This window comes from Euleptes europaea, chromosome 16 (assembly GCF_029931775.1).
Source record: "Euleptes europaea isolate rEulEur1 chromosome 16, rEulEur1.hap1, whole genome shotgun sequence".
Taxonomy (NCBI): Eukaryota; Metazoa; Chordata; class Lepidosauria; order Squamata; family Sphaerodactylidae; genus Euleptes; species Euleptes europaea.
Genome location: NC_079327.1, coordinates 45,351,536 through 45,376,373, shown reverse-complemented (window position 1 = coordinate 45,376,373; position 24,838 = coordinate 45,351,536). Strand labels below are relative to the sequence as shown.

The following is a 24,838-nucleotide window of genomic DNA, read 5'->3' as shown; positions in this document are numbered from 1 at the left end:
CTGTTAGAGAACACAATTGTATCAGCATGCTCAAGGACTCCAAAGCATTTCTTGGGGGGGTATTCTCTATCGATAGTAGCATATGCCCTACACTTGACCACTCTAAGATGACTAGGTTGCATACTGCAACAGAATGGAGAGCACCAAACGAACACCAGTGCCAAGGCACCGCACATGCCAGTGTAAATAGGTGAACCCTATGAACTTAGCTACAGGGATAGAAGTGCCTTGTATCATAACATGACTTTTTGGTGGTTAAACATGCAAAACTCTTGCATCCAATTAGAATAGCAATAAAGGGCCCCAATCCAGATGGTGCAGCTTGTAGAACCCTTCTCCTATCAACACCAAAGGAAGACCAATGGCAACTAATGCAGAGGGGCTTAGTTGCACTGACTGATAACATAGGAAGGGAACCAGTGAGCTGGGATAGCTTTTAGAGGAAAGAAAATGTATGTTACACCTTCATAGTGAGGCACTGCACCTGTTATCAGTAAGGTACATAAAGCATACGACTTTCTCCAGATGCTACTTACAATTATCCTAAAACTAGAGAGACCTTGAAAAACTACATTCATCTTAGGAATGACTTCCCAGTGTGAATTTAAACAAATTTCCTGGAAGCCCCCCTGCCCCAAAGTGCATATAAATAAAAAATAACTGAAATAAATAAGATAGTAATCAGAGAGAGATGGCTTCTGACTGTTGCATTCCTGAAGGATCAACAGAGGAACTGTTTGATTTCATAAGCATAAGGTTTGACATTCAGACTGTGTACCTTTTTCCACCTGCAAGATAAACTGGTAAAAGAAATGCAAAAGAAATCTGGCCATCATTTTTCCTCTGTGATGTTGCCTTAGCAAATACATTATGCCAATATGTGATGTTGATTCAGTCTAGGACTCTTGGCATAAATGTTCTCCTATAGACTGTCATAAGACAGTCACAGGTCGGAGCTGCTCCAACTGGGTCTCCAAGGTAGTTCGTTCTTTGTGAACTTCCTAAAGAATGAAAAAGATGCAAAACAATTATAGTATAGGTACAAACATACAAATAATCTTGTCTTTTCAAGCTGAAGATTAATGAATTCTCCTGATACAACTATTCTGTAGTTAATACATAATATTTATTCCCCTTGAAACAGACAGCTTTGCAAAATCTTGGCTTTGTAGGTGTATCAGGATTACATCACAGTACAATGCTAAACTACACTTGTCTAATTTCACTGAAGTCACTGGGCGTAGAAGAGAAGTGTTCTAGTAATATCCCCCCTGCACCTAGAATGAAGTCCACTGGGATTCAGATACTTCAAAATATTAACACTACAATGTATTAAATAGGCTCCATCAGATACTTATTTGAGAATGGAAATTGTCCATTGATTAAAGTGCTCTCCTTACCTTTAGCTGTTGCTGGAGTTCACTGTTTAACCTAGCAAGCACTGCGTTAGCTTCTTTGTTTTTGCGAATAGCTGTCTGAATAGCTTTCTTCTGTTTTGAGGACTGTCTGCAAGACAAACCACTTTCAGTCAACAAGGCTGTCCCGTTTATTGACATAAGGGCATGTGATGCTCACTTTTAAGACTTAAAAGAATGAGCAAACGGTCACTACTGTGAACAGAATTGAGGAATGATTAAAATTAATGTGTGCTGCTTTTTAATATAAAAAAGGTAAAGGTCCCCTGTGAAAGCACCAGGTCATTCCTGACCCATGGGGTGACGTCACATCCCGACATTTCCTAGGCAGACTTTGTTTACGGGGTGGTTTGCCAGTGCCTTCCCCAGTCATCTTCCCTTTACCCCCAGCAAGCTGGGTACTCATTTGACCGACCTCGGAAGGATGGAAGGCTGAGTCAACCTTGAGCCGGCTACCTGAAACCACTTTCCGTTGGCATTGAACTCTGGTTGTGAGCAGAGCTTGGACTGCAGTACTGCAGCTTACCACTCTGCGCCATGGGGCTCCTAGCTTTTTAATATGCTGGTTAGTAAACTGAAAGGAAGAAAGATTTGGGGATGTTCCTTTATTGGCATTTTTCAGTACAGTTTCAGTATCTGTTTAAAACCTGAACTTACTGAAGCTTAATCCTACCTGACAGCACTCTTCTTAAGATCAGTTGCAATGGAGATTCTCTGATCCAAGAGTATAGCAGGAGTGGTAGATAACATGGTACATTGTGGTCAAATTCTTTTTTTTAATTAATCTGCCATGCCTACACCAATCACAGAGTTATCATTTATTTATTTATCAACACAGAACTCTCAAAAGAGCTGAGGGGCAATCACCATTGACAGATCATAACTGGCCCAGGAAACTTCTATATTTTGCATAGAATCCTATGAACCATGAATGAAACAAGTTCTTGGAATTTCTGCAGCCTCCTGAAAAACTTGAGAGTTAGTGGACTTCCGGTGGTGCCGCTGGGGGTGAGTGCCACGTTTCCCCAGGCTGTCCTGGGAGAAATCCAAGTTTGCGTTAATCCTGGGATGCTATATGCATCCCAAACGATTCTTGCAAGTGGGTCGGATAGCAGGAACTCCCTGCAGCCCGCAAAAGCAGTTTGACCTCCCAAATACTCTGAGGGAGCTTCTTTAAGTCCCTCGGAGTTTTGGACGCCGGTCCTGCAAGGGCACCTAGGGAAGAAATCGCCAAAACGCAACTTCGGCATAAGACTCTACCCTCCACCACCTTATAACCACCATAAGGACTACTTTAAGATAAGAACCTCACCTCTAGACGCTCAAGTGAGTACGCAAGAACCCTTCGTCTTTTACTGATGTTACTGAATAACTGGGGGGGTAGATGAAGACATTCCCAGCATCCTTGTCCCTCCCTTAATCGAACTGGATAAGTTTGACCTATAAAATCCATCAGGATTAGAGGCAGGAGCCTTATCAAGTTGATCAGCTTAAACTAAAACAAAGAGCTAGAAAGACGCCTATAAGATGGACTAAAATTTCCACCAATGAGAAGTACTTTTGAGGGAAGGGGAGGGTGAACTTCTTTCTTCCGGTGGAAGAAGAAAAGGAAAAAAAAGGGGTCCTCCAGCTACGTTTGCAGCAAGGAACTCCTTAATCCGGAAGACCCTCTATATCACCCTCTCTATCATCTGGCTTACAACAACAGGAAGCAACTCGTAGGACAGGATACACGTCGCACTCGAGTAACATAGAAATAGTTCCTGAAGGGAACAACCATCGAGAAGAGGCGGTAGAAGGTCCACGGTGAAATCAACTTCCGGAATACTTCCTGATTGATCCGACCTAGAGCGGCTGGCAAAACTCGCTGGTATTTCAAAACTTTAAAAAGCTGTTTTAAAGTGAAATAGGGGTCTTTTTAAAGCGAAAAAATTATTAAGCTGATCATTGAAACATTTTCTATCAACAACTAATCAGAGGGTCCTGATTGAGGACATGTATTTTACCAGCCTTACTTCAATGTAAATGTCTGCATCCCGACCCCGTTCTGGCTCATTACATAGCCCTGCCTATATAAAACTGAAAGAAGCGACACAAACCTTAACCATGGAAAAGAAATTGCAAGACATGTTAGCCAAGCAAACAGAGGCAACAACTAAACAGTTTGAACAGATGTCTACACAAATGACACAGCTGACTGCTATGATGACAAATCTTGGCCAAGCATCTCAAGCTATTAACCAAAAGCTAGATGGGGTTACAGAAGACCTTAAAGTTGTAAAGACCCAAATGAATACTATGAAGACGGACATGCAAGCAATGGATTCATCAGTTAAGAAAGTGATGGAAGAACACAAGGATACAAAGAAAAAATTAGCAAGCCAAGAGAAGCAGATTGAAACAATACAAACTAATCAGACAGCTGTTAAAGATCAGATAGCAATGATGGAGATGAGAGTTAGAGAAACCAACCTTCGTCTGCGCAATTTTCCAGACATGATGGGAGACAACAAAGAAACTGTAGTCCCAAATCTGGCTCATTTATTTCAAATAGAAGAACAAGAATTGAACCAAGCCATCAACAGAGTTTACAGAATACCATTACCTGCTAGAATGAAAAGATCTAAACCAAGAGATCTCATGATTGTTTTTTATGATACTAGGATCAAGGACAGGATCATGAAGATCCACTATGACAGTCCGGTTTCAGCAGGAGATATTCCTCTAATATTATTAAAGGACATACCAACACATTTACTCTCACAGAGGAATAATTACAAAGAATTTGTGTCTGTTTTGAAAGCTAATGGTATCAAATATCGTTGGATTATGCCACAAGGCTTGGCTTTTACCTTCAAAGAAATGAAAATGACAATCTTATCTCCATCGGATGTGGGAAAATTTCTGAGGAAATACAAGACAGAGCTTAAAGGACTAACCCTGGAACAAAAGGAAGAGGAAGAAGAAGAAGAAGAAGAAGAACCACAGGGAGCAGAAGGAGGCACTGTGTTATAGACTGAATATTTTGCTTCAATAATTACTACATTATGGCAAAAGTAATTTCTTGGAATGTGAATGGTTTGAATGAAAAAACCAAACGGGCTAGAATTTTTAAATATCTACAGAAATACAAATACTCCCTAATTTGTCTGCAAGAGACTCATATAGCAACAAAACACAAAAAATACCTGGATAGGCAAATGCTTGGACAAGCATTTGTTGCATCAGCTAAAACAAAAACAAAGGGAGTTGTGATATATGCTCATTCTAGCCTTAGTCCTGAACTACTGTACAAAGACAATGAAGGCAGAATTGTAATTATCAAGACCAAAATATTGGGGCAAAAGACGATTGTAGTAGGAATATATGCACCTAACAAAGGAAAAGCTAAATTTTATGGACAACTACATGAACTGATTTCTCAGTATGCAAAGGATCAGATTCTTTTGATGGGCGATTTCAATGGTGTTGCTCTCCCAATTTTGGATAAAAAATCAAAAGCAAAAGACGAAAACGAAGGATGTTTACCTAAAACTTTCTTCACCATGGCTTCAGAATTGGAAATACAAGACATCTGGAGAACAATGAATACAATGGCTAAAGAATATACTTTCTATTCAGCGAGACACGACTCACACTCCAGAATAGACATGATATGGGCTAGTAAATCTATTTTCACGCAACTACGTAAAATCCAAATTGTACCAAGAACTTTTTCTGATCATAATCCAGTTACATTTGAATGGAACAATAAACAAGCATTTAGATGGCGACTAAATGATAAACTTTTAAAGGATAACAAGATTCAAAAAGAACTACAGGACTTAATTAAAGATTTCTTTGAAATTAACCTTAATGGGGAAACTTCGCTGAATACAGTTTGGGATGCATTTAAAGCTGTTCTAAGAGGATTTATGATACAGAAACACACGGCCTGGAAGAAAACTCAACTACAATTTACCAATAATATACTTTGGGAGCTACAAAATGTGGAGCAAAAACACATGGCCTTACATGAAGAAGACAAAAATGATATACAAATGAAGATTTCTGTATCTAAACACCAACTAAATTTGATAATAATGGAGGAAATGAACAAAAATTTAAAATCTGCTAAACAAAAATACTTTGAACATGCTAATAAACCTGGAAAATTTTTGGCGACCCAACTGAAAGACTCATTTCAAAAGAAGATTATAACAAAAATTCAATCCGCTAAAGGACCAGTTTATACAACTACGGATATACAAAAAGAATTTGTTTCATTCTATACTAAGTTATATCAGAAAGAAAATATCTCAAAAAAGAAAATAGACAAGTTTTTAAATTCAATACAGATGAATGTCCTTTCAAAGCCCCAACAAGAATGGATAGATGCACCAATTACAAAGGATGAAATACAAGAAGCAATAATGAAACAAAAAACGGACAAGACACCAGGACCAGATGGAATTACTGCACTATTTTATAAAACATTTAGTGACAATTTAGTGAACTTTTTTGTATTACTTTGTAATACAATTTTGGATAAGGGAGCATCCCCAGAGACTTGGTCACATGCATTTATATCGTTGATACTTAAGGAAGGAAGAGATCCAGAAAAAACTTCCAATTATAGACCTATCTCGCTGTTAAATGTGGATTATAAGATTTATGCTTCGGTCTTATCGAATAGGATAAAGCATTTTATTAAGGACCTTGTACATGAAGACCAAGCAGGTTTTGTTCCAGGAAGGCAAATTAAAGATAATATAAGAGTTTTATTAGATTCATTGGAATATTATGACCAGAATATTCAACAAACGGCGGCCTTTGTATTTTTGGATGCAGAGAAAGCCTTTGATATGGTCTCATGGGACTTTATGAAAAAGATATCGGAAAAATTAAATTTTGGAGACCGTTTCTTGAGAGGTATATCGGCCATATATACATCCCAACAGGCAAAAATTCTGGTGAATGAATCGATGTCCGACAACTGCGCAATCAAGAAAGGAACCAGACAAGGATGTCCTCTGTCTCCATTATTATTTTTGTTGGTGTTGGAATCACTATGCTGTAAGCTAAGGAGTATGGAGGACATTCGCGGATTAAAAATTAAAAAACATGAATTCAAATTGAGAGCATTCGCGGATGATCTTCTGTTAATCTTGGAGAATCCAACACAATCAATGAAGATACTGTTGGAAACTTTGGACGATTTTGGAAATGTATCGGGATTTAAAGTTAACCAAGAAAAAACAAAGACAATATTTAATAATTTATCAGAAACAGAACAACAGGAATTTATATCATACACAGGTTGGGAGAAGGCTAATAAGATCAAATATTTGGGAATCTGGATCTCTGCAAAGAATAAAGACTTGATAACCAATAACTATCTTAAACTATGGGACAAAATAAAAACTGATATGATCATTTGGTCAAATAAAAAATTGTCACTTTTGGGACGTATATCAACAATCCAAATGAACATTTTACCAAGGATGCTTTTCTTATTCCAAAATTTGCCTATAATATCACATGTTAAATACTTTGATACCTGGAGGAAAGACGTATCAAATTTCATCTGGCAAGGGAAAAAACCGAGGATTGCTTATAAATATCTGGTGGACTCTAAAGTTAGAGGAGGTTTAGCACTACCTAACTTTCAACTTTATGCTGAAGCGGCCGCTTTAGTATGGCTAAAGGACTGGATGAACTTATCCAATTCGCGTTTGTTAGATCTTGAAGGTTTTAACAATATAAGTGGATGGCATGGCTATTTATGGTATGGTAAAATTAAGATACAAGCATCATTTCGTAACCATATAATCAGGTCCTCCTTATTTCATATATGGATGAGATATAAACATATTCTTGAACCAGTAACACCGATGTGGATATCACCTCAAGAAATGTTGACATTACGCCCACTTAGATTGGACAAATTTATTACCTACCAAGAGTTAATTAACTGGGAAGGAAAGAAAAGCTCACTAAAAGACTTTCAGTTACTTAAAGACAATTTACAATGGCTTCAATATCATCAAATTAAATCAGTATTTACACAAGATATGAAGAATGGATTCTCTAAAGAAAAATCATCTTTTCACAGGATGCTATTAGATAATAATACTCAACTGATTTCTAAAATGTATAATCTTCTTTTAACAATTTATTGTGAGCAGGAAATAATCAAACCAACAATGATTAATTGGGCTCAAACTGTGGGACATGATATTGCCCTAAACAAATGGGAAAGACTATGGGCGAAAGACCTGAAAGGAATAAATGTGCAGTCAATTCGAGAAAATATCTATAAAATGATGTATAGATGGCATTTAACGCCTAAGAAGATTGCAAAGATCTACAAAGTTGTCCCCTAAATGTTGGAAATGTAATAAAGAAGTTGGTTCTTTTTATCATATGTGGTGGACTTGTGACAAAGCTAAGGATTTTTGGGATATGATTTATAACGAATTAAGACTAATAGTACAAAAAAACATACCCAAAACACCAGAAATGATGCTATTAAGTATGATACCTGATGATTTGTTAAAACACAGGACTTTTTTGATTTACACGACTACAGCTGCAAGACTGCTTTATGCAGCAAAATGGAAAGGGGCAGACACTCCTGGGAAAAAAGACTGGACTATGAAAATGTTTGAACTGGTGGAAATGGCAAAACTTACAGCTATTTTAAATCAAAAAGACAATGCCCGATTTATGGGGGAATGGGAGGCGTGGATGAAATATTGGGAATATGAACTAGGACTGGGGAAAATGGAAGAATACCTTTTAATCTGATCTAGATGACATTGTTAACATAAAGAAACGTAATCAATTATATTGATAGTATAATGTGATTGAAACCTAATTGAGATATAAGAATAATTAAGATCAGACCATATCACGATGGGATAGAATACTTTATTAAGAGGCGGACGGAGGTGATGGGGAAGTCAATAAATTTTCCTTTATTTTTTATTTTTATTTAGTACTTAAACAATTATAACATTACCTATGATTTAGTTTTTAATACTACGTATATTGTTGTTTGTTAACATGGAAAATTTATATTATAAAAACCAATTAAAAAAATTTCAAAAAAAAAAAAAAAAACCTTGAGAGTTACTGGACCTTGCAGACAGAGTAGGCTGAAGCAATAAGGGGTTACTCAGCACAAATTCCCTGCCCCATCTTGCCTGAGCTCTTGATCCATTCAAAAAAAGAGGTTTGCACAAGAAGGGAGGAGAAGATGTTTGCTAATTTCCCCTTGAGCTGCAGCCCACTCATGTAATACCCCTGTTTGTTTCCAAGGGTCCTCTGAATCTGAGGAACAGGTTTTCAGGGATATGTGCAGGGAAAAGGATCCATCTGTAAGCTCATTCCATCATGACTCATTTTTGTTAATATAAAATATAAGGACATGAGTGATTGAGGAAGAATAAAAGTTCTCTAGTTTGGAGAACCAGGCTCGATTCCCCACTCCTCCACTTGAATCCTGCTGGGTGATCTTGGGCCAGTTATAGTTCTCTCAGAACTCTCTCAGCCCACACAGAGGCAAGCAATGGCACACCACCTCCAAACGTCTCTTGCCTTGAAAACCCTATGGGGTCCCCATACGACTTGACAGCACTTTCCACCAGCATACCACCTCCCCAATGCCTCTGTCTTTTTAATTTTCCAGCTATACCTCTTGCCCATGAACAAAACTAAGGGAACTGTGTCACGGCATTGAGATTCAGGCCTGGTTTACATATGCTGGAGAATGAGGTGGTAGAATGGAAGGGAACTCTTTGGACTCTACAAAATGGATTCAAACTTGGAATATTCCTGCATATTAAAAAATATATCCATGCAAACAGAAAACTAGCACAGCATGGAGAAGGCTTCTATCCTCCTTGTTTACTAGCTGTACTTCTTTCCTATTTGCAGGAAGCTTTTTACACAGGAGAGCATTCCAAAAATGATCCTCCACCTCCACTGTATAGTAGTGCAATTCATTCTACCATCTCAACAATCCACCATTTCTCCCTCATTTATGCTTGTGGAAAGTAGGCCTCACAAAGAATGTACAAGGAAAGTGCAGGGCTGCCCCCCCCTCTCAGCCCCTCCAATGCCCAGTGCTGGGACAGAGATTCCTAGGAACTTTTTTGTGGATGGGCAAAGCACCAAGGCAGGGCTGGAGAACTCCCCACTGGTAAAGGGAAGCAGAAGGTTTACTTACGGGAATATATAGCACATGTAGAGACTTCGTTTTTAAACTATTTTTGCTTCTTCCTCTATTATGGGGGGGGGGTGAAGGTAACTTTTTCTGCAGGTTCCCAAAGGTGTGCTTGGTGCCACTGAGTTGCTCTCATTCTCCATACAGCAGGGGCCTCTGCAGGTGCCAACTTGCAAATGGGCAAAATCAACAACTGTTCGTATATGTGTTTTCTCTTTTGTGGCTCCTGCCTTGTGCTTTCTCTTTTGTGGCTCCTGCTTTGTAGAATGGCCTTCCCAAGGAGGTCAGGAAAGCTCCCATTCTCCTCGCCTTCCAGAAACTATGCAAAACTGAACTATTCAAGAGGGCTTTTCTGTGCAGGTAATAGGGCTGTATTGCACAAATTGGTTCATAAACTTGCTTGGGTAGATGGTTAAAGACTGTGGTCTATACAGCTGTGTTTTGCTTATTGTAGCTAAGATGCTATTTATGTAATTTCTGTATCGCTTAATGTGTCACGTCGATACTTATGCTATGCTTCAGTTCTTTCTTGTGGTTCCAGACTTCTAAAATCCTAATGCATTGGTTGTTGAATGTCACATTTTTTTGTGATTGTACTGGCTCACTATGCGTAATCCACCTTGAGTCCTTGTGAGAAAGGCGGACTATAAATATTGTAAATAAATTAAAAAATAAACCAAAAAGAAAATATCCCTATATCTAGTAGCAATTGGCCTTTGTAATAAATCCCACTAGCCCTATTATTTTCACCTGGAACCTTTCGTATTAAAAACATATTGCATGCCGATATCATGTTTGCTGTACCTTTTCTGTTAATCTTTGGATTTATTATTTCAGCTTCAAGTAAGGGTCACTTTGCATGCAACAAAGCAGCAAGGAAATTAGAGGTGCTACTCATTTGCATTTTTCCTTTCTCTGCTTCTTTATAACATGCAAATGAGCCATAAATTATGATGTCACAAACTGAAGCAGAACTTCCTGAAAATGATCCAGTGGACTTTGAACATCCATCTGTTCTACTTTCAAGAAGTGAATGTGTTAGCAATTTTCATCTTTAAAGAACACTGAGAAGCAGGAAAAATGGGGGGAAATTCAGGCTAGGTAAGCAGAATTATTTCTGAAAGAGGCCATTTATGGCTTTTTGTAAAGTGTTAGCAGCTTTTAAATGACAATGTGATCCAAGACAGATGCATTATTTTAAAAACAGCAGAAAGTAGCTCACATAAAAACTCAGTTAGCTTTTTTCTCTAAAACAGAGTTGACAACTTGATCTTTGGAGCAGAACCCCAGTGCTGTTCCTGAATATCTCTGGTCTCTTCTTTCCCCTCTCCCACCTCTTTCAATACTCTACCAGAGAGAAACAAACAGAAGATGCCTACTTGGCCATTATCATTTTCAAAATAGGATTAACATGTTATGCTAATGATAAATAATGCCTATTTTGAAAAAGCCCCCACTCCCCGGCTCCCCAAGCAACTCTGTTCCCCTTTTGGATCCTTGAAGAATCTTGGCGAGAGTTCCAACCTTCCACACTGTTTGCCAGAAAATACATACTTCAGGAGGGTGTGACTTACATAATTACTTTTTAGACTTCTGAATGAATTAGAAAACTATTTGTTCTCTGAACGGATTCAGAAGCAGGAAGCTGGCTCCAAGAGAAAAAAATATATAACAACTGGAAATCATGGACCAAGAGACTGGGAGGAATATGGAGTTCCTCTATTCAATCTACCACCAGAGACTAGAACCTTCTGTCTACATCCATGCCATGGATTAACCTTCGCTTACAAATTTGCCACTTAATCTTGCCTCCTGAGAAGGATATTTTGGAAGTCTAGCTATTCTTGTAATGGCTGTGTGCCTTAAAGAAGTAGCATGAAAAACACAGCAAGCAAGTTGTGCATGCTATTTCCATATTTTGTGCTTGTCCATTTCCCGGTTTTGATACAAAGCACAGTAAAAGAGAGTGCAACTCTTCCCCACACCAACCAATTTGTCAGAGTATGTGAAGCGGCCACTCTATGCTATCATAAGGCCCAAACATCTCCCAGTTTCTTGTGATGTAACCCAAAGGATGCCTTTTTACCTTGGGATTGCATGGTGGGGCTTGACGGCAGCCAAGGAAGACGCCACACTTTTAGTGGGAGAAAGTTCCTGATTCTCCAGCATCTGGCCTTCAGGTCGGAATTTCCTGCGGATTGGTTTTGAGGGTGGCTGAGTAAGCAAAACCTCCTGTGAAGGGGGTGGGGGAGAAAAGAAAGCTTATTCTTGATTATCTGTTAGGTTCCAATCCAAAAGGTTTTACTATTGTATTTTTTTGCTGGGTAGAGGGCTTGTTTCTGTCAAATAACCCATGATCAACAGCATCTACTAGCACCACACACTAGAAAATTATTTTCTGCCAATCCATCACTGTGAATAAGGGTTACACCAAAAAAATGCATTTATGTCCTGTTTTGTTTCAAGCATGACACAGGCATGGTTCTTACTAGAGTTTGTTTTCAACTGCAACAACATCCCAATGCTGATTTAAAAAATTAGAACTTGCCATGGTTCACGGTAATAAGAGGGGGGAAGGAAAAGAGGGTTGCCTATGTCAACTCATAAAAGCACATATTGATAGAAACATACTCCTGATTACCAAAAAAGGTAGCTTTGCTGTTGGAATTATTTTAAGTATGTTCTAGACTAGTCCATAATTAAAGCTTCTAATCCATCCATGGGTAACTTTAAAAGATACATACTTGGGAGGGAAACAGCACACCATCTCTAAAAGGTTTGTGCACTGAAGGCCCTTCCTGTTGATGGGGATTGGTACAGTGAACCTGCAGTGGTTGTGTATTTATTATATGCAATCGAGATAACTTACTTTGAAGTTGTGCTTCTGTTGAATGGGTATCAAGTTTTTTCCCCAAGAACAGAATGCACCTACGTACCTAGCAAAACATTATAATTTTCTCCAAAAATGCATCTGTGGCAGTCACTGTGTGGAATTTGTCCACTGTGTGGACTTGTAACTCTTTCACAGGGCATTGAGGATGCTTCTCATGATGTGATCATAAACTAACCAATAAACTCTCATTCACACACCTTTTGCTATTTGCATTGTCAAGCTTCATTCATTATTTTTAATATTCATCACTTTGAAAGAAGTAGCAATTAAAAAGGTTGAGTAATGACATTAACATGAAAAGAAAAGCAATATTCATTTCCTGAAAAATAATTACCGTAAATAGCAACAAGAATTTTCTGTATTAAAAAGTTATTTAAGAACAGAAGAAATGAGTACATTTGTCATATCTAAGGTTCTGATCTCTCTTCTGCAGGCTCAATATTAGTTCACATCCTCTTAATTTGAAAGAGGCAGGCACTACTGCATGGCAAACAGCAGTCACCAAACAAGAGGCATGCTACTGGGCACTGAGTGGGTGCCAATTTTATTAAGCTAGTTAGATTGGTTTCGTGAGCAGGGTATTCACAATTTCTGTCAAGTCATCTCAATGTTTCCAAAGATAGAATCATACAATAGTTACTATTCTTCACCAAACATATTTGTTAAGTTTCCCCTACCTCTAATGTTTCTTAGGTATCCTCTCAAGGTCTCTTAGGCCATTTCCGCACTAATTATTTGTAACGTTTAATGAAAAGTCTTATCTTTTTGTGTCCACACCATTTCCCCCCACCCGGTTTGGTCTCAGAAATATTTTCTAAGCTTTTAATCATTGTGTTATTGACAAATGCTTATATGACGGTGTAATTCTTTACTCCATTTCAAAGGCAATCATCCTCAGAGTACAGACAAGCTGGAGATGCTTCCTTTCTCCCCCTTCAGTTAGCAATACCTACTGCATTGCCTGTCTCCTCCCGTCTTCCCTCCCTTCCCCTCTCCTTCTTCCAATCATTTTCTTTGCTTTTTTTCTAATCTGCATCTGGATTTACGAAGGAATGTTGGAACATTGAACTAACTCCATTGATTTGTGCGGGGTCCCGGTTTAACTTTTTCCTAACATCTCATTCCCCTTAAGTGCACTTTGTAACTAGGCTGACTGCCCACGAGGGGGGCGGCAGGGGAAAGAGAGGTCCCCACTTGTGTAAACTGAAAGCAAACGCGCATGTGCGGCTTCCCGCGGTGCTCCCCCCACCCCAAATGTCTCTGCTTCTCTACCCCTTAAAGTGGCTGTGAGGATCGCCAAGAAGGACGGCACGTGTGTGAAGCAGGGAGGGAGGGGGCAGTGAGAGTGTGAGCAGTCAGAGAAGGCTGTGGGGACCTTTTAATTGGCAGCATGAGCTACCAGCGCTGCGTCCCGAGCTGCAAGCTGGTGGCACCTCACTGCAGCAGCGGCCAGTTCAGCATTCTCTGTAATGGTTCCCACACCACACAATCACATGGACAGGTTTTTCTTCTCCCTCCCGTTCCCCGTTATTCATTTTTTAAAAAATTGTTGAATTTTTACTAGCGAAGGAACGCTGGAGCATTGTAATAACAATGACAGGATGGCGGTTCTGTGATTGTTTGTGGAGGTGGGGGAGGGAAATATGCCTGCATGGACATTGTGGTTAGGGTCTCTCTACATGTTGTAGAGAGTGATTCTCAAGTGATTCTCAAACGAAGTGATTCTCAAAATGACGTTCAAACACAAGAAACACACAAAACCCTCCAAAAAGTAACCTGGGGAGGCAGCAGCCAATCACAGTGCACCATTGCTTCAAAACTCGAGCGCATGCTCAAAAAAAAAAAAGGGAGGGGATGAGGGGGGGGAATGTCTTGGCCATTTGCGACGTCATGAATGACGCGAAACTCCCCTGCAGAACATCATCTTTTTCCTAGAAGGTGCAGACAGGGAGAAAACATTCCTGGGAAGAATGTATACAACTGAGAAAATGGTGAAATGTGGACAGAAATTTGGAATTCATACCCAAACCTTGCAGGTCGAATACGGGGATAATATGATGTAAGTGAATGGTGCGGGAATGGCCTTACCTCTGTGACGAGGTCTCAAATACACAACCCAAGAACTTTCCCCTAGTGTTGCATTAAGATTTAACTCTCTCCCTTTCAAACTCTATGAAGCAGTGGAAACAAAAACAACAACTGGGGGTTAAATAAAGAGCTCTATATCAACTAGTATATGGTAGGAGATATGAGTGTTCCTGGTTTGTGCCAGGAAAGATTCCTTGTATTTGGCTTTCATGCTGTGTTCTACAGGGACAAGAAAACCTCTCCGAGAAGAGAGAGTAGCCACTATGTTTTTGTGGTGCTCATGAACACAGTCAAGACTCTCTATAATGACAGAATCTATATTTCACATTTTCTGTAAACACAAGTTATACCCAGATTGTGAAGCATCTGGAATCCAAATGGTACTACAGAAATCACTGACTACATTTGTGCAAGAAATCATATAGAACAGCCTTGAAGTCCACTCTAGTGTCAAAACCTTCAGAAGGAGCAAACTAGATAGAGCTTTCTAAACACCACTTTACAATGGGAAGTAAATCAACTTTAGTTGAGGAAGAATAGATGTCCTGCTTTACCTTTTTTACTGGGCTGCTTTCTTCTACCTGTGATGAGCTTCTGTTGGTTAGCAAATGTAATTCGATCTCAGATTCTTGTTCCATCTGTAACAATATGCAAGTAATCAATACACAAATAGGAATAATCTATGTAAAAGTCAGTTCCTAACATTCCATCAACACTTAGGATGACCAAGAAACAGGTTAGGGCTTTACAGACAGGATCAGGTTTGATTTTCAATGGCTTCGGTTTCAGTAGTAGTTTGTCCCTCCCCTATGTTAGAGAGAACAGGAAGTTCCTATAGCCATTTTAACTGTGTAAAAGCATTAACAAGCATAAGTTTTTTCTTCATCAGACTATTTCCAGTAACAGCTTCAATGTCTGACATTTGTAGACTCTATCGTCTTAGGGCTATAACCTTATGCGTAGGCAATGACACTGAATTCCATGATGGGGTTTGCTTCTGGATGACTAACAGATAGTTTTAGGATAGCAGTATTAGTTCACAACAGCTAATCAAAATATGTAGGGGGAAATAATGGTATATTCAAACAAATGGATCGTTCTTAAAATTCCGCTCCTCAACAGACATTCACTATGTGAAAAAGTTGTCAGCAAACATGCCACAAATGAAAATAAAATTAAAATATGAAGAGCTAGAAAACTTCAGTATAATTTCCTCCTGCTGATGTAAAGAAAAAAAAGGCAAAGATATAGGAGAGAAAGTTTATAAAGCCTGACAACAACTCCTGGAATAGCTTATGGATATACATATCAAACACAAAAATTGGGTGTTCCTACTTCTCTAATGGTGTTTGAACTGCTACAGAAACCAGTTACATAGATTATGTTGTATATTCCACTGTAATCAGTAGATCTAATTCTCAACATGGCCCCATCTGTGGATACTTAAACCAGAGACTAGAGCCATGAACAGAAAAGCCAGACCTTTCTAGAAACCTGAGAAATGCCCAAGGTTTACAGAAAGATCTGAAATCTAAAGAAAAAAACACTGGAGGGAGGAAAACCCCCCCCCCACATAATAGAAACTGTGCCGGCACTTTTTAGAAATGAACACCCTCTGATATATCAGTAGCCATTGTGGGGGTTGCTAGGGAGCACAACAATATTGCCAGCCTTTAAACCTTTACCTAACTTGTACAACTTGGACAGGTCTGGCACTGGTCACTATACAACTCACTTAAGCAACCTGTTACCACATGACTTTGGCACCTTGGGACAGTCTGCCAAGGGGAGGGAAGGAAGGAAAACTGTTTCAATTTCAATTTCAACTGTTTCTGTTTCAATTTATTTATTTTATTATCTAAAATATGTGTCATACTTTTATTATTATTGTGTGTGTGTAAAGTGCTGTCAAATCGCAGCCAACGTATGGCAACCCAGTAGGGTTTTCAAGGCAAGAGACTAACAAAGGTGGTTTGTCATTGCCTTCCTCTGCATAGCGACCATTATTAATAGTAATAAATTCATAGGTATCATCAAGTCAGATCAGAAGAGCATAATCTACATCCAATATGAGTCCATTCCAGATGTGTGTGTGTGCTAAGTGCCGTCAAGTCGCTTCCGACTCATGGCGACCCTATGAATGAAAGTCCTCCAAAATGTCCTATCTTTGACAGCCTTGCTCAGATCTTGCAAATTGAAGGCTGTGGCTTCCTTTATTGAGTCAATCCATCTCTTGTTGGGTCTTCCTCTTTTCCTGCTGCCCTCAACTTTTCCTATCATGACGGTCTTTTCCAGTGACTCTTGTCGTCTCATGACGTGACCAAAATACGACAGCCTCAGTTTAGTCATTTTAGCTTCTAGGGTCAGTTCAGGCCTGATTTGATCTAGAACCCACTGATTTGTTTTTTTGGCCGTCCACGGAATCCGCAACACTCTCCTCCAACACATTTCAAAGGAATCTATTTTCTTCCTATCAGCTTTCTTCATTGTCCAGCTTTCACACCCATACATAGTAATAGGGAATATAATGGCATGAATTAATCTAGTCTTGGTGGCCAGAGTCACATCCTTACACTTCAAAATCTTTTCTAGCTCCTTCATGGCTGCCCTTCCCAGTCTCAATCTCCTTCTAATTTCTTGGCTGCAGTCTCCCTTTTGGTTGATGGTGGAGCCAAGGAACAGAAAGTCTTGAACAATTTCAATTTCCTCATTGTCAACCTTAAAGTTGTGTAATTCTCCTGTAGTCATTACTTTTGTTTTCTTGATGTTCAGCTGCAGTCCTGCTTTGGCACTTTCTCTTTTAACTTTCAGCAGTTGTTTCAAATCTTCACTATTTTCTGCCAATAATGTAGTGTCCTCAGCATATCTCAAATTATTAATGTTCCTCCCTCCAATTTTCACTCCACCTTCATCTAAATCTAATCCTGCTTTCCTAATTATATGTTCTGCATATAGATTGAAGAGATAGGGAGATAAAATACATCCTTGTCTGACACCTTTGCCAATTGGAAACCATTCCGTTTCTCCATATTCTGTTCTAACTGTGGCCTCTTGTCCAGAGTACAGGTTGCACATTAAAACGATCAGATGTAGTGGCACACCCACCATTCCAGATACACAAAGTCTAAATAAAGTATGAACTTCACAGATGTCTACATTCAGATGTTATAATAAGCTAAGGTTTGCTTGGAAACAAACCCCAGTCATTGTCAAGTCATTCACTCATTCGGTTTCTCCAGGGATATAAAGGATAAGGTAGAAGGGTTAATGGACATCGGGACAGTGTCATACCAGTTTCTCAACAATGATATGAGTAAAGCCTACTTTAGTGCGATGTCCAACAAATTGTGAATCTTGTGTATACGTACTAATTGAGGATTTTAAACATCTGAACACACAAATCCCATTATGATCAGAACCCTTCTCAGACACCTGCATACAGAGGCAGAAGCATGGGCCATAACAAAATATTGCTACTTCAACTGTATTTAGCTTTCGCAGAGGACCCTCCCTCCATCCCTCTGCTTTCTCTCCGGTCCCACCAGTGATAACTCAGCAAGCAAGAAAGTCCAGCCTCAGCAAAGGGAAAATTTATCAGGCACAGGGAGTTCAGAAGTCTCTTGATCACATGCTTTTATTCACTTTGCCAATTTATACAATAGAAATTACTCCATATTTCAGTCAAAAGCCGTTCACAACACAAATACTTCTATAGCTTCTCCCTCATACAGACAGCTTCTCTTTCAACCCCTGCAGCATTCAGATTCCAGGATAAAACAAATGAATCAAGTGACCCGCTCATGTGCTTATTCAAAAGCTTTTTTTCCTGACAGAAACAATGGTTAGCGAATTTGGTGAGATTGCAAAAGAGAAAGGGAAAGTGTGGTCCATAAACATATCTATTCAATATCAGAGAAAAGGCTGAGGGATGCAGTGAAGCAGCTGGACAGAACAGGGTAGAGAGACTGATGATAGTTAGTCAAAAGCATGGAGGACGGAGACTGGTTTTCCCCGGCATCTTCCCCCCTTCTTTCCCATTTATTGCAGCTGGCCAAAAGAAAACAAGCTGCATACCTGGTGAGGCTTTGATAGCAGTCTGGCAATGAAAGGTGGCGCAGGATAGCATCTGGGGATTCTGCCCAAAGATAGGGAAGGAGGCAAGCAGCAAAGTAACTGGGATTTATGAACAAAATATGCTACGTTATATACATCTGATAGACTACCCAGATAGACTACCCAGATTTATACATCTGATAGACTACCCTTTGCAACAAGCTATGGTTTAAACAAATCACAATTTATTGTAAATTCTCAGTACAAGGACTGGGTTCGATCCAGATCTTCCTCACCCTGTTCTTCTCATACAAGCCCCCTCAGAACCCAATACTGAGGGGCAAGGGAACTCTACGGAAAAAATATCAAGTGACATGGAAGGCTACAATTAAGTGGGGGAATTTGGCAGTGAAATTGCTTCTTGTGCAGAAACACAAAGGTTGTTTATGTATGCATGGCAATTTGCTGCGCCATCCATGCTGAAGTGCCCTGCAGCTTTTTTTGAGTTTTGCACAAGGAATTGATGAATCAGACGCCACTGCGCAGCCAGTTCTCACAAACAGCGCATTTTGGAAAAGCACTTCTAACGCGACTTTTTTGGACCGCCCCGCCGTGACTGCGAAGAATCCACGCTGGGCTGCATGAATAATTCTATCCGCGAATAATCTTGGCCCTGCCTCTCCTCCGCCCACCCAGGTCTTCCCCCACCTTTGTACCGCCTACCCGATCCCATCCCCTTTCCGAACCTGCCGCCAAAGGATGAAGCCATTTCCTTGTGCATTCGCCAAAGCCCCCCACCTTCATATGTGCCCCAAGACATCATCAGGCTGAGTGCGGCGTGAATGCAAACAACTCGTGATTTTTTAAAATTATTTTGTTCCCTTTATCAATATATTGCTATTTTACCACTGCAAAAAAGCATTTTCCCCTCATGCTTCGCTCCTTCTCCAATCCTGGCAACTTTTTTCCGTGCTTTCATAACCCCCCGCCCCCCCATCCTATAGGGTAGGAGCCTTCTGTAGTTTCGCGACCCATCTTTGTTGTTGAATTTCTGTGATTTTCTTGGGAATCATGATATCTCTCATGGGAGGTTTTGACTCAAATTTGCCGCTCTGTAGATGCATATTTTCCTGTGAATTCTGAAAACAAGCAGGAGAATTCAGGTGGGGAAAATGTGCTTCTAGAGAGCGACAAATCCAAGGCAACACCTCCCATACAGGTTTAGGTCCGATTTCCCCTGTGCTTCACTTCCTCTCCATTCGTGCCTAGTCCTTCCTTCTTTGGATTTCATGAACCCCCCCCCTTCACCCCAACGAGGGATTGCCTCAGTACTCTCCCTAGCAAACAATTGCTGTCTCTTTTAAAATGGACAGGAACAACAAGGCTTTCTCCCCGTTCACCTCGGTTGCACTCGATGGCCCCCGCCGCTCAGCGCCAAGAAGATGTACTCGGTGGCGGCCACCACCACAGCCATTGAGGCGGCGCCCCGCGCCCCGCAGCCACCCCATGAGTGCTATGCCCTGGCCACCGCCTCCTCCGAGCGGCCACCGCCGCGCCTGCAAGCCGAGTACAAAGAAGGCGGCTGGCAGGTCAACGGCATCCTGGTGCCCAATGGCTTCTTAATGCCCGAAGAGCCCCAGGGAAGTGGGAGGACACAAGCGGCCCAGTCCGATCTCCTCGTCATCATCTAGCAGCAGCAGCGGCAACCTGGAGGGCAAGGACAAGTGGCAGCCACCGCAGCAGCCAGTGTGGGGCTCAGCTGACAACCTGGACCAGCTGGGGGCATTTTATCACTTTAGCAATATATCGGTAATTTTGACTGAGATATTAAAAAAAATTGAATTTGAATTGACTGAGATATTTAAAAAAATTCTAGAATTACATAGCCCTTTGCGATCTTTCCACCTGGAAAAACACACACGTTTATTTGCGATGGGGGGGAGCAGCAACGTGCGCATGTGTGGGATGACGGAGGGCGGGGAAAGAGACTTTGCTGCCCTGTTCCAAAGGTGGGTGAATGGCTGTGATAGGATCACCTTTGAGATAACCCAGCCCACTCGGAGCAAAGTTCTGCGCGTTGGGATACCATTGCATAACACGTGCCTCCGATCAACATCGGACTTTCTCATCTGATTCGGTGCCGTGAATAAGCATTTTAAAAGGCGGATTTAAAAAAAAGAGCTTTGAGTGAGCAGCAAATTCATCCATGCATAAATGGCCACGGTTTGACTATCAAGTTTTCTCTGCCATTGAAGAGCGAGGTGGCGGGCATTTAACCCAATTCTCCCCCTTACTAGGGTTCTTAATGTCCAGGCGGGGCCTGGAGATCTCCTGAAATTACAACTCATTTCCAGATGACAGATCTGTCCCAGCAACGTGATATGCCACGAGGGCATATGGGACCAAAGCTGCCAGGAAAACAGGGCACTGCTATGCCAAGGTGAACCAAAGAGTCCAGCGCTCTGGACTCCATTTTGGTGACCTGTGCAAACTTCGGCAGCTGTCAGAGATGGGTTGTTTGTTTTCCTCTGACCTTGAAGTAGAAAACCTGGAAACAAAAGGGGGTAAATGAGCCTCCCTCACATCTTTAATGAAGCATTGCAAGCAGGAACTGATAGCAAGCACCTTAATTCCATCAGCAATCCGAGTCCATTCATGGAATCCTCTTAGCATATCTAATTCACCCTCAGCCTCATCTCATTTGCAGAATAGATCCATCCAGCCATCTCCTGTCCACTCATCCCTTCCTGGGAGAATCTCCCAACCATCTTCACATATCTGAAATCTATTCTAAAGTATTTACTGGTACTTAATCAGGCAAACTAAGGTATTCTTCCATGTTGCCATTACCTTTCATACTTTCACATCTCAGCCACCAGATAAGTAATTAAACCTTTTGTCCCTTGCCAAGTCCATTGTTTTTGCCAGTTACCTCATGCAGCCTCAGGGCTCATTTCTTCTATAAGTAGTGGCCTTTTTGCCATTCAAATGTGTGAGTGTTTTTCTTGGATCTGAGACACCCACCCCTTACTTGCATGTATGGTCCTTTCATTTCCAAGAGACACTAGTCCGTTTCTTTGTTGCTCAGCACTGCTATCATTTGGATGTTGCATTTCTTCAGGATTGGTAAATATCACCCTAAATCCTCATAGTGTGTCCACCACCTCTTCCCTTTTATTTCTTAGGCTCTTGTGTGTATCAGGTGTGTGATTTTGTTGTTGGGTGTGTATTTGCTTCAACTATTTTTAATAAAACTATAAAAATTTGAAACAACGCTTCTCTATTTAAGAGTTTTCCAAGGAGGCTTATCCCTGTAAAAGCTGGTAAAAAGATCTCACTAAGCTTAGTCTCCAGAATGTTAATTCCCCCATCTAAAAACAGAGACTACCTACTAGGGGTAACAACAGATATTAGTTTCCCTGGTGAAAATGGCTGCTTTGGAGGGTGGACTGCATGGTATTATACCCTATTGAGGTCCCTCTGCTCTCCAAACCCTGCCCTTCTCCCCCAAATCCCTTATGCTTGCAGTTCATAGGACCCAACTATTTTTTTAATTTGGCTAATATCTGCACCTACCATCAAGAGTTTAGAAGTGATACTGGAAGCCTCCTTGTCAATGGAGGCACAGGTCACACACGTAGCCAATGCAGTCATTTTCCATTTGTTCCAGGCTAACCATCTGGTGCCCTAACGGTCCCAACACAACCTTGCCACAGTGACCCATGCAAATGTCACCTCCAGGCTGGACTTCTGTAACTTGCTCTATGCAGGGTTTCCCTTAGGCCTACTCCAGAAGCTTAAACTGGTCCAGAATGCCATGGCGAGGGTCCTGACAGGGACCCCTTGGAAAGCTCCACTGGGAAGGGTGGAAGGGGGAAAGATGAAAGGGGGCATGTCGGAACTCAGGGGGCCCATCCCACATGCTGAAGCATGCACCAGCAAACACTCGCATTTGCCACAAAACTGAAAGTAAAATCGGGAGAAAACTGGGATGGGAAAACACAGAGAAGTAGCAAAACGGAAGTGAGTCAGCCCACAGGCAGGAGAACATCATGTGTTACGACAACAAAGAATCACGACATTCGCGGGAGAAACAGAAAACAAAATAACAATGTGTTATCGGCCTTAGTCTTTTCAATGTGAATGATCAAATGGGACAAGCAATACCTTCCGGCAATTAGCATTACCAAAGGATTCGAGCACTGAGTTACTCTGTAGCAGAGCTACGTAAATATGTGTGTGTGTTAAGAGTGCACCATTGCACTGTTCTTGAACAGCACTATGAATGCACCATTTTTTAAAAAGAAGTACGCAGAGAATCATGACAATGCGTGTGAGGGAGCATGATCTAATCTGCACCTGGTGTAAAAGAGAAACCATCATTTACAAAGGTGAAAAAGCAGATTACCCTGGGCTGTGTGGAATCTCTATTGCAAGTAAAAACTGAACAACAGTTGCACTGGCAGCGTAACCACCATGGGGGAAAAAACCCCTCTCAATGGAAATCAGCCCTGGTTAAATAGAAATGAATGATATGTTACTCATCTAGAGTGACTCAGCACAGGTGCCTGAATCACAATTTACACTTGTCTCCAACATAGAATGCATTGTGTCAGCTGTGCAAACATCATTTAATACACACCACAAGTGTAAATTGCATGTGCAGCCATGCGTATGTAATAGAGCCAATATATACTTATACAAGCCATACTTGAATACACTGCTAATCTGAAAATGTCTTCAGCATCACAGTGCAGAATCTGGATGATTCACAGAGAACCGCTGCTGACAGTCCCAGAGAGCTCCATGAGGCATATTCTTTTGCGCAAAATAAAAGGTCAGAAAAAAGGATATGGATTGTGGTGAAAAGGCAAGTCAGGGAAAGTGGATAAATGGTTCTAAAAATGAGATTCCCCAGAGTTGGGCATGTTTCTGCCTTCAGATTCCAGCCAAGTTTAACAAGCTAACACACTGCAGCTGCATATCTCGCGCTCTTCCTCTCCTTTCTATATATCTTGTGTACTTTCTACAAGTTGTTCATATCAGCAGGACTCCTAAAAAGGCATTCAGAACTTACACAAATCTGCTTTTCTGAAAACGTGGCAAAACGTCCAACGTCACTTTTATGGCGTTTAAAAGTATCACCCCAAACTCCTTACTTACAAAACTGCATAACAAGAAGAACAAAACATATTTTGTTTCTAATTGGCATGTTACTTGAGTTGATGTACAGTGTAAATATCAAGAATGCCATAAATGATACCAACTAAGAAACCCAGCACCCCTGCTCAGATTGTTTCCTGAACCTTTCCATTGTGAGTACATCATTCAAAGCTTCAGCAAACCTCAGGTATTTTGTGTTCTTTTAAGTCTCATATCCTAATGAGAAAGGTGATACTTCCTGGATTCCTTGCCTGGCCAGTCTTCATATATACAAAAAAGCAAATTAAGTGATGGAGGCCTCCCCATCCGCCCTAGCCTGTGTGAAGGAGATGCAATCAGATGGGAGAACATTGTCGAAGGCTTTCATGGTCAGAGTTCATTGGTTCTTGTAGGTTATCCGGGCTGTGTGACCGTGGTCTTGGTATTTTCTTTCAAAATACCAAGACCACGGTCACACAGCCCGGATAACCTACAAGAACCAGATGGGAGAATATTCATAAGAATGCATATGATCATGCCATTGCTTACACAATTAGATACTCATATATGTGTGGGATGCATGGGAACAACCCATTAATATTCGAGAGCTATTCTTCCAGTTTGAAAGTATCCTGAATTTGGTAGTATTTATTTATTTAATGTATAGTCCGCCTTTGTTGCTGAAATTTAAGGCGGATTACAGAATTTAACAATGCATCAGGAACATTATCAAATATGAGAAACATTGTTTTTTAACTCTGGGTTTTAGTCTTATTGCAACAGTATAAAACATGATACATGAAATGCAAAAACTGGACTATGGAAATTAGAAAACACAGTAATAATTAGAAATGCATAGAATAAATTGCCATAAACTACAGCCTATGTCCCTTTAGAAAAATGCCCTCCTGAAGAATTCTGTTTTACACATTCTGGGGGAAAATAAAAGCCACAACACAGAATGCTATCAGTAAAAGAGTTCTAAATGCAGAACTAAGAGTATATGCCCTTATTTAGGACCATGCCCATACTGTATAT

At 40.6% G+C, this 24,838-nt stretch overlaps 1 protein-coding gene across 1 annotated transcript in view; it reads right to left on the bottom strand.

The window, feature by feature from the left end:
* Window positions 1–744: 744 nt before the first annotated feature.
* Window positions 745–24,838, bottom strand: part of REPS2 (RALBP1 associated Eps domain containing 2) — an 87,063-nt gene continuing 62,969 nt past the window's right edge. The window contains exons 16-19 of the mRNA XM_056861956.1: window positions 15,160–15,243; window positions 11,711–11,856; window positions 1,401–1,506; window positions 745–1,001 (exon numbers count right to left, since the gene is read on the bottom strand). Of these exons, the coding sequence (XP_056717934.1) occupies window positions 933–1,001; window positions 1,401–1,506; window positions 11,711–11,856; window positions 15,160–15,243 (405 nt within the window). The 3' untranslated portion in view covers window positions 745–932. The remainder of the gene's footprint in view (window positions 1,002–1,400; window positions 1,507–11,710; window positions 11,857–15,159; window positions 15,244–24,838) is intronic.